This window comes from Eucyclogobius newberryi, unplaced genomic scaffold (genome assembly GCF_026437365.1).
Source record: "Eucyclogobius newberryi isolate DKJ021-1_F unplaced genomic scaffold, fEucNew1.0.hap1 SCAF_20, whole genome shotgun sequence".
Taxonomy (NCBI): domain Eukaryota; kingdom Metazoa; phylum Chordata; class Actinopteri; order Gobiiformes; family Gobiidae; genus Eucyclogobius; species Eucyclogobius newberryi.
In genome coordinates this window covers 14,945,776-14,959,506 of record NW_027315835.1, presented here as the reverse complement: position 1 = coordinate 14,959,506, position 13,731 = coordinate 14,945,776, and the positions used below count along the sequence as shown (strand labels likewise).

The window sequence follows — 13,731 nt, the reverse complement described above, 5'->3', positions numbered from 1 at the left end:
CACCGACACGTTACACACCGACACGTAACAAACCGACACGTTACACACTGACACGTTACACACCGACACGTTACACACCGACACGTTACACACCGACACGTTACACACCGACACGTTACACACCGACACGTTACACACTGACACGTTACACACTGTCACTTTACACACTGACACGTTACACACTGACACGTTACACACTGACACTTTACACACTGACACTTTACACACTGACACGTTACACACTGACACGTTACACACTGACACGTTACACACTGACACGTTACACACTTGACACGTTACACCCTGACACGTTACACTGACACGTTACACACCGACACGTTACACACCGACACGTAACAAACTGACACGTTACACACTGACACGTTACACCCTGACACGTTACACACTGACACGTTACACACCGACACGTTACACACCGACACGTTACACCCTGACACGTTACACACTGACACGTTACACACTGACACGTTACACACCGACACGTTACACACCGACACGTTACACCCTGACACGTTACACCCTGACACGTTAAACACCGACACGTTACACACCGACACTTTACACACTGACACGTTACACACTGACACGTTACACACTGACACTTTACACTCTGACACTTTACACACTGACACGTTACACACCGACACGTTACACACCGACACGTTACACACCGACATGTTACACACCGACACGTTACACACTGACACGTTACACACTGACACGTTACACACTGTCACTTTACACACTGACACGTTACACACTGACACGTTACACACTGACACGTTACACACGGACACGTTACACACTGACACTTTACACACTGACACTTTACACACTGACACGTTACACACTGACACGTTAGACACCGACACTTTACAACGTTACACACTGACACGTTACACACTGACACGTTACACACTGACACTTTACACACTGACACGTTACACACCGACACGTTACACACCGACACTTTACAACGTTACACACCGACACGTTACACACTGACACTTTACAACGTTACACACTGACACGTTACACACTGACACTTTACAACGTTACACACTGACACGTTACACACTGACACATTACACACTGACACGTTACACACTGACACGTTACACACTGACACGTTACACCCTGACACGTTACACCCTGACACGTTACACACTGACACTTTACAACGTTACACACTGACACGTTACACACTGACACTTTACAACGTTACACACTGACACGTTACACACTGACACATTACACACTGACACGTTACACACTGACACGTTACACACTGACACGTTACACCCTGACACGTTACACACTGACACGTTACACACTGACACATTACACACTGACACGTTACACACTGACACGTTACACACTGACACGTTACACCCTGACACGTTACACACCGACACGTTACACACTGACACTTTACAACGTTACACACTGACACGTTACACACTGACACATTACACACTGACACGTTACACACTGACACATTACACACTGACACGTTACACACTGACACGTTACACCCTGACACGTTACACACTGACACGTTACACACTGACACATTACACACTGACACGTTACACACTGACACGTTACACACTGCCGCTCTGACTCCAGAAGACAAGGAAATGTCGCCATTCAACTCAATAGTAAAAAAAACTACCACTAAAATCCAACTGAATTTACTGCAGGTTAAGTAAAAAAAATGTGTATCAACTATAAATAAATTCGATGAAAGTGTCTGAACGAGAAAAAACTGGCACATTTTGCTGTGTACCTTCATTGATGACACATTGGAGCATTTCCCACCGGAAGGTTTTGACTGTAAATATTGATGATGTTGTAAATTAAATTACATTAAAATATATCTAAGTACAATTATGTGTTTTACCAATTATTAACCAAATATATAAATGTTTTTGGCTGAACATGGGCCTTTGGACATGTGAAAGAAAGTCACATTTAATCCACTGGAATATTTTTAAACAAATGAAACTGTAAACTGTAGTTCATAGGTTGGACTCCCCAGTGTCGCCTTTGTCTTTGGGCTGTGTCCACTTGGCCAAAAACGACTCCTCATAATCCCCCATTCCTTCAAACTCCACGTCCGGGGACTTGTCGGCCAAAGCTGCAGCTTCCTCTGCTCCAAAGAAGTCCTACAACACCATATGGAAAATCAATAACATCAGTTCTTTCACAAAACCTCTGGATCTTTTTGTTTTTTTGAATGTTATTTACCTCATCATCCATTTTCATATACTTTTCCGCAAATGTCAGAATGTGTTTTTGTGCGACCGTCTGATTGTAGTGTCTGAGGGCTTCCTGTGGATTAGAACAAAAAACTAGGGCAATCATTCATATTGTGGCTATATGGTTTTGAATAAGAAGAAGATTTACTAATAAATAGATAGAATAATATAAAGCATGTAAGCTGGGCGTATACAGCGTTCTCTCTTTGTTTAATGTTCAATTAAATGTTCTTGACCTCCTTTTGGTTTGTCCTGCATTAGAACCACTTTAGTCATGGTTTATACCTGTTTAAGTCATTGTTTAGGCCTTGTAGACCTGTTGTAGACCTGGTTTAGATCTGGTGGTACATGAAAAGCCAAATATTTTCTAAGGATGTGAAATTTGAGACCCACGGATCCAAAGTTTACATGGGACTAAATCAGAACTAATAACTAATCAAATCACTGTTAACTTGGTATACATTATGACATCACATTTAAACCCCAAACCAGCAAATAAACCCTTACCTTATCCTACTAAATACAAAAAAAAAACCCTCTTGTTACCATCATTGCTGTCCCTGTCCAGAGGTTTGAGAACCACAAGCTACTTTCTCCTTAATCTTACTTGTCGTGGTGTGAAATCTTCGGGCTGCAGACCCCATTGTTCACTATAAGCTTCATAGTAAACCAGGTTTTGCCTCATGACTTGGTCCTCTGGCTCAAACAGGAAGTAGCTGTGAGCGCATTGAACAGCATTACGGCCATTGTTCGCTGATCAAACAGAGATGGAGATTATTGATACAGAGGCATTGTAACCAGGTTTGTTTTAAGCACAAAGAACCCACTTACATTTATAGTACGCGTACTGGAGGTAGTGGTAAATAGTGGACAAGAACTTCTCCACGAAAAAGCCACCGACACTTGGTTTCAGCTTGTCCTCACATTTGAGCTCGCACTTCAATATCTCAACATAGACATCTGTAGAGTAAGACGAATACAGTAAGATATACGTGGTTAAAGTGTTAATACATTCACACTGATAAGGCAAACATATGGTCATTTGTCTTGTAACGGTAGAGGTAGAAATCTTGGACCTATCGTCACGACACATGTGCAACACTTTTTCCTTTTTTCAATATTACAACTTTAAAACAATTTATCTGGGACACAAAACACCTACAATGGAATCAATAGATGGATACACCAGGGAAAAAGGCGATTACAGTACAAAGAAATGGATGATTCAGACTGCCCCAACTCTCAAGAACTGGACACAATTAATTAATGAATTTTTTAAAATGCAAATCCCCTTTACAATTCATTAAAACATTGACACATTTTTAAATTAATGTGAATAAATTTGACAAAAAACACTGTACAACAAGAGACTATGACTTATTTTCATTTCTATTGTACAAGCTAAATACACTGTTTTATTCTTATTTTTTTAATTGTTCTTTTTGTTTACTTGTTTGTTAATCTATACAATAAAATAATAACAATAAAACTGAAATTATGCCATTTTAGGGAGGCATTATGATTATTTGTCGCTTGTCAATTCAACCCAAATCCTGGAAAATGTCACAACTACATAACATGCCTCTATTGAAAAGTAAATTACTTGTTTAACAGTGTCTTAAATGGACCTCATTAAGTCCAGTCTTATCCGAGTTGATCTCTTTAAATTACTTCACTGCAATGATTTGTGTGATTAGCCTCTGTCTGGTGTTGCTGTCCAGTCCAAACCTGTGATGGTGGCGTAGAGGTCCTGGTGTTGGGGTAAGTGAGAGACCCCTTCACAGTCGTATTGGCACAACTCGAATTCATGTAGATACAACTTCAGCGCTTCCTCCAGCTGGTCAGTGCTGCCATCGAAGTCCTCAGAAGTCACCAGTTTTACGCCTCTGAGGAAATGAGACTGGAAAACAGATCGTATCAACAAAAATGCTAAATCTAACTCAGACTTTTTTTTTCTTTACACTGTTATGGTTCGACCCACCTCATAAGGCCTTTCTTCATAGTCTTCAAGAAATCCAGTCAGGTTGTATTGTATTTTATATTCGTCCATCAAGTTTTGCAGCTCTTGGTCCTCAGGGTTTTTTTGGAGGTAGGTGAATGCACAAGGGATGGCACTCTGCAAGTCACTGACCTAAACAACAGTGTAAACTAATAATAATAATAATAATAATAATAATAATAATAATAATAATAATAACTTTTATTTATATAGCGATTTTCAGTGACCCAAAGACGCTGAACATATATAAAAAAGGGGGGGTATTTACAGACGGGGGGGACAGCACGTACAATACACATTAATATACAGATAAAATGAACAAGACAGAAGAAGTAGAGAGAAAAAGATGGGGATGTAACAGGGGGTAGAAGAGTAGGCAATGGGGTAGAGGAGGCTAGGGGTAGGGGAGGTCATAGGCTTGGGTGAAGAGGTATGTTTTGAGGCGGGATTTGAATGTTGTGAGTGAGGGAGAGTAACTGAATGATGTAATAAGAAGATGAACCCAAAGAGTAATGGAAATAAGGGTCAGTAAATTAACTAATTATTCATTTTTGTTTGATTCTTTATCTATATTTATTGTTAGTCTTCTTCACTGTTGAAATGTTGACTCTTCAACCACTCGCTCAACAAATAAATATGTAATAAAATTGTTAAACGTTCCTGTCCAAATTGACATTAAATACAATGACACAACATGACATTGTTGTGTGCAAAAAGAATGTTTTACATTGCTATTCTACTGTTTAGTTTTTAAAATGAAATGTGCTTTACAAATAAAGTTGGATTGTATTAGATGGGACTGAGTGGGACATAATGCAACATATGATAATAACATTTGATAATTGTTGTATTAAAGCATTATTTAAGTATCATTTTTGTTGTATTAAAGCATAATTTATCTGCAAGTATAACTATTATTTCCTTACCATGGAGTTAAAGCATTATTCATCTGCAAGTATAACTATAATTTCCTTACCATGGAGTGTGCAAAGTGCAGATATTTGTACGGCGTCCTCTTGTTGAAGTCTTCCAGAATACTGTTCCCTGGTGGAGGAAGCCTGAGAACAGGAAAGCGCTCTCTACATTTCCTCTGACATGAAGCTTTTGTAATTAAGCGCCAGTAAACGTTAAGATCCTTGTTCAGTGCGACCGAAGGCTCGTCTACGTCCGTGCTGCTCCTGTTACAACGCAAAGAACAATATCTCACTGTGTCTGTGAACAAACGGAACAGGCGAAGACTTGACTCCAGGTTGGCGATAGCTTCAGTCCAGTTTTGGGCAACATAATTCTCCAAAGCAAGTCCATAGGCAGCGGTCAGTGGCCTCAGCTCCTCTTGTGGGAAATCCTTGAAGTTGTAGTTGTCATAAAAAGCAAAAACATAACCAAAAGAGAAGATTAGTAAGGTGAACTTCAAGCACAATGAAAGCATGTTAAATCCCACATATTAACAGTGCGTCTGTGCAGCCTGCTGTCGTGGAGAGGTCTGTTATAACGCTCAAGAGTCTGGGCCTTCTTCACTGTCTCAGGTTTCTCCACTACAGTCTGCAGCAGCTGTTGTTCAAGTCACTGTGGAGTTTCCATGTTTGGAGCAAGAATAAACAGTCACACTCACACATTAAAGTCACTCTGTTTGACCAGGTGCTAGGACAGCGGTTTGTAGAGACATTTCACAGTGCAGTGGTAAATGCCTGACCTCAGCTGACCTTTTATGCCAGTAGGAAAGGATACATTTGTGTGTTAAGGGATGTGGTTCTCCAACTATCATGTGTGAATCTGATTCCAGTCATAGATTCTAGTGTTATTTTTCTCATCCTTTAGTGTTAGTGCTTGTTTAGAACTTCTGTAGCAGTTCTGCACTCCTATTTTAAAGACCTGGTTTAGACCTGGTGGTACTTGGAAGGCTATTTTTTTCTGAGGTGGAGGAGGAGAACCTCAGACACAAGGGATTTATTCATGGTCTCTTCTTTTAAAAGCATGACTGGTTTAAAGGCGAAAGTTGTTGTAGTTTTTTGGTGACATCTTGTGGCGACATTTGAGATTGCAACCTTCACTCGATGAGGCCCCAAAATAAACGTTTGACCTGTCCAAACAGTGTTATTTCTACATGTTTAATAAGCATTAACGTTGTTTTTATTTTTCATCACATATTTATTGAGTTTTCTTTGTTTATTGTGCGTCAATGAAAACGGAACCGAACAAAAAGAAAACAACAACAGTGAGTCCAACATCAATGGACTAAAGAAACATGTATAATATCAAAATAGAACCACACGCACACACATAAATCCCACTGGTCCAACATGACCACATCCCCCACACTGACCTTCCAACTTCCTTTCACATGCAACATTGTCCATTTCTTGTCCATCCTTTCCACATCTTCACAGTTGGGAGATCTCTGCTTCCTTCTACGTTTTCAAAGTTAACCGAGCACAATTCACTCGTCCTGTCGTTTTTTACTCGCAACACAGGTTTGTCAAAGGGGCCCTTGTCCCTTGTCTTCCAGGAAACACAGTCTGGGTAGTGTGGAAGTATTATTGAAACATTTGGCCATGTATTGGATTGAGAGAATACCTGTTTGACTGACTTGTAAACGTGAAGTGCACAACACATTTAAATATAAGTTGTAACAATTGCACACAAAAAAACAACAAGAACAAGAGTCCACCAGATCAGGGGTCTCATTTATCAAGCTTTACGTTGAATTCTTACTGAAAAACGTACGTAGAAACGTCTTCAAACTTGCTCACTTCTCGTTTCTCGAGTTTGGGCCCATTTCTATGTCAAGTTTTCTTTTTTAAATCACAGAAACTCACGTATGTTCATGTTTTTACAGCCTTTCTAACTGAGACCTTTTTGGCGTTGCTGATGCTGTGGACGTGTAGCAGCGCATCAGAGCCCACACCCTTTCAAAACAAAATCACAAAACAGCCCAGTCAATATCAAACCTAAACCAGTGCTTAATTACTTTCGCCTGGACACATTTTGTTTCTAGGGCATTTTCTCGTTTTCGGTTATTCGCAGCGTCCGGATTCTGAAGTGAACTTTTCAAGCTTTAACTTTCGCAGATTGAACGCTTCACTTGTGGGTCTTCGCATTCCTGCCCCGCGGTGGTGGAGTTTGTAGTTTGCACAGCCGAGCAGCCCGATCCCGGAGACTGTCCACGTTTACACACGGCGGCGCCCCCCTTTTCTCTCCCTCCCCTCCTCTGTCTTTGCGTCTGCCCGCGGACAAGCGCACATCGTCCCCGGTCCCCGCTCTCTCGACTCTCACCGCCGCAAAAGATGTCTCCAGCCTCGGCCTCGCTGTGCCTCTTCCTGACGCTGTGGTCCGCGGCGCGACCCAACCCGAGCCCGGTCCAGGGGGACGTGAGCGTGGACAGGCTTTTCGTGCCCCCGAACTGCGCGCGAGAGGCGGCCACGGGAGACAACGTCCGCTACCACTACAACGCCACGTTTGTGGACGGGAAAGGCTTTGATTCCAGGTGAGAGAGGGGCCCCCGGGGGCCTTTGTGCAGATTCACTGTAGTTTCTGAGTAAGGAAAGTTTGAAGGGCTTTTTTGCTCTTGCATAATTCATCAGATCTAATTGTGATCTAATGATGAATAGTTGTCCTTATGCATTTTTCTCCACTCTAGGCCTGTATTTCATTATGCAGATTATTGGATTATTAGATTGCATAAAGGCTACGCACTTAAGATGCACACTATCAGGGATGTGATTAGGGTTGAAAGAAAATCAAAAAAGTTCGTTTTGCGTTTTATAGAAGAAGCTGGGGTGTAGGCTTGTTTTACAACCACAAGAGGGCAGTGCAGCCTAGCATATTGTGCCAGCTCCCAACCCAGAAAAATGTAGGATTATTTTATTATTAATAATAATCACATTTTATAATAATCAAAACTTGCTTGAGTTTCCCATTTTTTCATATTTTACAATAACTTTCTATCTTGCCCTTTATATTCACAATGAATGAATAAATTAATACATTTTATTTAAGAAATAATAGCAATATTTCCATCAGTACATTTCAACATGTCTGTAAAAGGAATGGAAAGAAGGATAAACTTATAGAATCCCACCCCAATAGTGTGTAAAGTTCTTAGTGCCAGATGTAAGAACATTCTTTTGATTCTTGCTCGTTTTCCTTTCTTGAGATGTAGTCTGGATAATTGTTACTCTGCCGTTTTCATTGACTCCCTCTGCTTGTGTTGCAGTTACCAGAAGGGCGGGGCTAAGGTGGCTCTTCTGGGCGAGGGCCGTCTGATCGCTGGGGTCGACAAGGGGCTGCAGGGCATGTGTGTGAACGAGCAGAGGAGGATCACCATCCCTCCACAGCTGGCCTACGGCAGCGCTGGAGCAGGTACACACTCGCAGGAAATGTGCAGGTTCAGCTCAGAGCACAAAACACTTGATGAGCACCGCATGAGGTCACAAGGTGGTAATTCAGTGCCCCTCTTTTTCAAACTGTTGTCGTTCACAGAATGACAAAGCTACGTAAGCAACAATAAGACTTTTATTGACCATTTTCATTTATTTATTGATAGGAATTGGAAAGTAAGCGAGCAGCATAAGATGAGGGAGAGAGCGGGCCGGGGGGCTGGAGCGATTAACCAATTAATCTTGACTAGTTGACTATAAAAAATATTCATAGTTTTAGTCAGATCCTCTATATGATGATTATACATAATCTAAAACACATACAAATACAATTTTATAGCAAAGACCACGGCATTATAAAAATGTCAAAAAAAGAATAAATCATTTCTGATATAAAAACAGACTTTATATTTAACTATTCTCTATCTAAAAGTAGATAAAAAACAGTCACCACATTTCAGCCTTTGGTTAAAAAATATATTTAAAAAGTCTTAATGTTCTACTGGTCAGCCGAGAGACATAGTCCCTCCAGCGTGTCCTTGGTCTTCCCTGGGACCTCTTCCTGGTGGAACATGCAATAAAAGCCTCCCCAGGGAGGCGCCCAGGAGACATCCGGAACAGAGTCACCTCAGCTGGCTCCTCTCGACGTGGAGGAGCAGCGGCTCTACTCCAGGCTCCTCCATGTGACTGAGCTTCTGACCCTAAGGGAGCGCCCAGCCAACCAGCGGAGGCAGCTCATTTCGACCACTTGTTTCCGCGATCTTGTTCTTTCGGTCACTACCCAAAGCTCATAACCATAGGTGAGGGTAGGAACGTAGACCGACCGGTAAATAGAGAGCTTTGCCTTTCGGCTCAGCTCCCTCTTTACCACAACAGTCCGATGCAGCGACTGCATCACTGCAGCCGCTGCACCGATCCTCCTGTCGATCTCACGCTCCATCCTTCCCTCACTCGTGAACAAGACCCCGAGATACTTGAACTCCTCCACTTGGGGCAAGGACACCCCACCCACCTGAAGAGGGCAAGCCACCTTTTTCCGGTCGAGAACCATGGCCTCGGATTTGGAGGTGCTGATTCTCATCCCAGCCGCTTCACACTCGGCTGCAAACCGTCCCAGTGCATGTTGCAGGTCCGGGTTTGACGGAGCCATCAGGACAACATCGTCTGCAAACAGAGATGAGATCCTGTGGTCCCCAAACCGGACACCCTCCGACCCCCGACTGCGCCTAGAAATTCTGTCCATAAAAATTATGAACAGAACCGGTGACAAAGGTCCAACACTCACTGGGAACAGGTCTAACTTACTGCAATGCAAACACAGCCCCTGCTCCCTATATTAATATATAATATTGCATTATATTACATTTATCTGTGACTAAAGCATTTGTCACTTTCTACTCACATTTTAGGCGACGTGGTTCCTCCTGATGCCACTCTGATCTTTGACCTCCTTCTCGTCGACCTGTGGAACAATGCAGATCTTGTTGTTACTAAAACTATCTCCACTCCAAAAGACTGTAAACGTTCCGTCATGAGATCTGACTTTGTGCGCTATCATTTCAACGGCACGCTGCTGGATGGCACGACCTTTGATTCCAGGTGCAATTCTTGCTACCTTACTTTACTTGATTGAAAATATGAAATGCTGCATGTCCTTTTCTAAACAACGGCTTTGTGCATTGTGTTACTGTGTCGCCCAGGGTTGTTGTCTGTTGTGTTTGATTTGTTTGGCTTGTATGAGCCCTACGCAGCTACACCCGGAAGCAGACCCAGGACACGCTGGTGGGCGAGGGCTGGGTGATCAGAGGACTGGACGAGGGTCTACTGGGAATGTGTGTCGGAGAGATTAGAAACATTGTCATCCCTCCATTCAAAGGATATGGAGAGAAAGGAGCAGGTAAATGCCAATATATTAGATGTATATAAGTACTTTACTCTACTCTTTTAGTAAATTATCTGTAATTTACCTATTACCTACTATTTACACTAATTTACATCCCAGAAAATACTTGCCCTTAATGATTATTACTAGGACAAAACTGACTGTAGCATGTTTCTATTGACTAACTTCCCCATTGTGGAATGAATAAAGTTATCTTATTTCTAAACAAGACTAAAATGTTTTGTCTGTTTGATGTGAGTGAAAAGCAGAATAAGATGTGTCTAACAATGTATTTTAATCTTGCCTTTCTCAAACACTAGGCAACGAGATTCCCCCACAGGCCACTCTTGTGTATAATATTCTGCTTGTCGACATTCACAACTCTAAAGACAACGTCACAGTCGAGAACCAAGTGGTTCCTGAGTCGAGCAAACGGAAATCAGTGGTGGGGGATTATGTCCGATACCATTACAATGGCACTTTCTTGAATGGCGATACCTTTGACACCAGGTTAGTTATATTCACGAATGCACTTTAACTTTAACTGGCTTTAATTAATTTGTAAATATTTTTCTCAGTTACCAGAGGAACAACACGTATAACACATACATAGGAATGGGCTATGTGATCGCTGGGATGGACCAGGCTTTGACTGGAGTCAGTATTGGAGAAAGAAGAAGAGTGATCATCCCTCCACATTTAGCTTATGGAGAGCAAGGAGCAGGTAAAGATGGCAAAATAATGTATAGTTCCTTATTTTCCCCACACACTTATATTGCCTATATTTGTGTGTTACATATTAGATCAAATTCGTCAAAGTGCCTTTTGCCAAATTTATTTTTATGTTTGAGGATGTTTGTATTCAAAAACATTCATGTCTCCCTCTCTAGAGCTCAAAAACCTAATTAACTAATCTCCTTTTTATCGTTCGTACATTTTTATCAAACTTGTGAACTCCCAAATTGCCTGTAAATCAGTTTTGCCAGAGATTGTTTTTATTTTACCAACTGCTTTTTTTTTCACTGCGTCAGAGATTGAGGCCTATCAAGTCCTTTTAAATGTGCTTTGCTTCTTTTCTAGGAAATGTGATCCCTCCTTCAGCTGTGGTGGTGTTTGACATCCACATCATTGACTTCCATAATCCCAAAGACACTGTGGACATTCAAGTCACCCACAAACCGGAGATCTGTAACGATACGACCGAAGTCAACGATGTGGTCAAATATCATTACAACTGCAGCCTAATGGACGGCACCAAACTGTTTTCATCGTGAGTGTTTTTGTGGGTTTAAGCTTCCTGTTTATAGCTGCCATTTTGAGTACTTTTGACCATTCAGCTCACAAATAACAAAAAAAAGTTCTATAACAAATTTAATAGAAATAATTTGTGAATTTTTTTAATCGTTCTGAAAGTAGATTTAAAACCAACACATTAAGCCGAGTCGTTATATTATTTTGTTTGTATTTTAGACATAACAACGACAATATGCAGGAGACTACGTTGGGCTGGGATATGGTGATCGATGGGCTCGATCAGGCTTTGAGGAACATGTGTGTGGGCGAGAGGCGGGTTGTCACTGTGCCACCACATCTGGGCCACGGCGAAAAAGGAGGTAAGAGACTAAATATACACACAGTAGCAGGACAACAATTAGATTGATATTTCTGTATAAATGATTTTTAAAAATATTATATTGTATAGTATAGTATGTACAGGATGCACTAGATTTGCTACACACAGGTTTTAGAGTGATGAAAATCTTGCCATAAGAATTGACAATTCAAAATATTTTTAATCGGCAAAAGTCCTCCCCACATTACCTATATAGAACCCCATGAATAGGCCTCATCATGTTTGCTAGTTTAACACTGTTGCAGATTTAATCAAATAAAACCCTCTGCACATTTTGATCAGTTTAATTATTTCACTTTGTTTTAAGAAAGGCCGTGGCTGCAGAGCCGCTGCGCGGTCAAATGGCCCAGCAGTTTCAGGAGCCGCGGCACGGCCATATAGCCTCATGGCTAACCCTAACCTTAACCTTAACCCTGACCCTAACACTAACCCTAACCTTAACCTTAACCCTGACCCTGACCCTAACCCTAACCTTAACCCTGACCCTAACCCTAACCCAGCACGGTCTAACCCGGCGCGGTCAAATAGCGCAGCAGTTTCAGGAGCCGCTGCACAAAATAACATAGCAGTTTCGGCCGCGCGCCGCGACTCTGTAGACACTTCCTTTAAGAAAACAACAGGGCCAGGTTTCTGCTATGGGCAGTGTAGATATCAGCACTGAAAACGGAATCTTGCCACAGCCAAATCAGTTGAGCTCTACTGTGTTTTTGTTTTTTTTAGCTGAGGGTGTTCCTGGCAGTGCTGTGCTGGTTTTTGAGGTGGAACTGATGAGCTTCGAGAAAGGCGTCCCGACTGGATACCTGTTTGTGTGGCTCGGGGAAGCTCCAGGTAACCTGTATGAGATCCTTGATCTCAACAAGGACGGAAAAGTTCTCGAAGAGGAGGTAGGTTAATATGTTTTTTGCAGCGGGGTCTTAATTTTATTTTATAAATGCTGTCTATTATAATCTGGTTTGACGGTTTCTTTTTCTAGTTTGGGGAGTTCATCAAACTGCAGGTGTCAGAGGGCAAAGGTCGCATAAAGCCTGGGACAAGCATGGAGGAAGTCATCACGGACATGTTTCAGAACCAGGACAGAAACAAGGACGGCACCATCACAGCGGACGAGCTCAAACTCAAAGTGGAGGAGGACAGAGAGAAGGCATCGCACGACGAGTTGTGAAGAGGCACGTTTTCAGTCAAACTCAGGGACTTAAATCCGGCGAAACATAATGGAGACAGTCTTAAGTTGTTTTTGATATCTATTTTTATTATTGTCTCAAAACATGCAGTCAACAAGTTTTTATTATTAAGATTTCTTTTCTTTTTTACTTTATAATGAACATGGAACAAAAAAATATATACAAAACAAGACCAGAGAATGACGGGCATAAATTAAAAGGCATCCTACAAATAAATAAAATCTAAAGCACAAATGAACCCAAACAAATGTCACACTTTGTCTGTCAAATTTGTCCATCTTCAAATTGAGTCGAAATGTTATTTTTTTCCCCCATATTAGGAACGTCCATTATAATGTCAGTCCAGTCCTTAATAGTTGGTGTGATTTGTGTCATCCG

General features: G+C 41.6%; 2 protein-coding genes across 2 annotated transcripts; one reads left to right on the top strand and one right to left on the bottom strand.

Annotated features, from left to right (window-relative positions):
• Positions 1–1,793: 1,793 nt before the first annotated feature.
• Positions 1,794–5,869, bottom strand: LOC140368663 (endoplasmic reticulum protein SC65-like). Its single transcript, XM_072455662.1, has 7 exons — positions 5,258–5,869; positions 4,264–4,413; positions 4,011–4,182; positions 3,114–3,242; positions 2,890–3,035; positions 2,272–2,355; positions 1,794–2,189 (listed from the first exon to the last, which is right to left on the bottom strand). The coding sequence occupies exons 1-7, from the start codon at positions 5,708–5,710 to the stop codon at positions 2,043–2,045; spliced, it is 1,281 nt and encodes a 426-aa protein (XP_072311763.1). The 5' UTR covers positions 5,711–5,869; the 3' UTR covers positions 1,794–2,042.
• Positions 5,870–7,544: 1,675 nt separating this feature from the next.
• Positions 7,545–13,395, top strand: fkbp10b (FKBP prolyl isomerase 10b). Its single transcript, XM_072455661.1, has 10 exons — positions 7,545–7,765; positions 8,495–8,640; positions 10,067–10,256; positions 10,409–10,554; positions 10,860–11,049; positions 11,118–11,263; positions 11,620–11,809; positions 12,010–12,152; positions 12,893–13,056; positions 13,146–13,395. Exons 1-10 carry the CDS (start codon positions 7,566–7,568, stop codon positions 13,332–13,334), a joined length of 1,704 nt encoding a protein of 567 aa, XP_072311762.1. The 5' UTR covers positions 7,545–7,565; the 3' UTR covers positions 13,335–13,395.
• The last annotated feature ends 336 nt before the right edge of the window (positions 13,396–13,731 follow it).

Excerpts from the sequence above, each read along its gene's own strand:
- LOC140368663 (XM_072455662.1), bottom strand. The coding sequence starts at position 5,710 with ATGCTTTCATTGTGCTTGAAGTTCACCTTACTAATCTTCTCTTTTGGT. Across the intron at positions 4,414-5,257 it reads TGCACTTTGCACACTCCATG|GTCAGTGACTTGCAGAGTGC; the intron begins GTAAGGAAATTA and ends ACTGTTGTTTAG. Across the intron at positions 2,356-2,889 it reads AAGATTTCACACCACGACAA|GAAGCCCTCAGACACTACAA; the intron begins GTAAGATTAAGG and ends TCTAATCCACAG.
- fkbp10b (XM_072455661.1), top strand. The coding sequence starts at position 7,566 with ATGTCTCCAGCCTCGGCCTCGCTGTGCCTCTTCCTGACGCTGTGGTCC. Across the intron at positions 7,766-8,494 it reads GGGAAAGGCTTTGATTCCAG|TTACCAGAAGGGCGGGGCTA; the intron begins GTGAGAGAGGGG and ends CTTGTGTTGCAG. Across the intron at positions 11,264-11,619 it reads TTATGGAGAGCAAGGAGCAG|GAAATGTGATCCCTCCTTCA; the intron begins GTAAAGATGGCA and ends CTTCTTTTCTAG.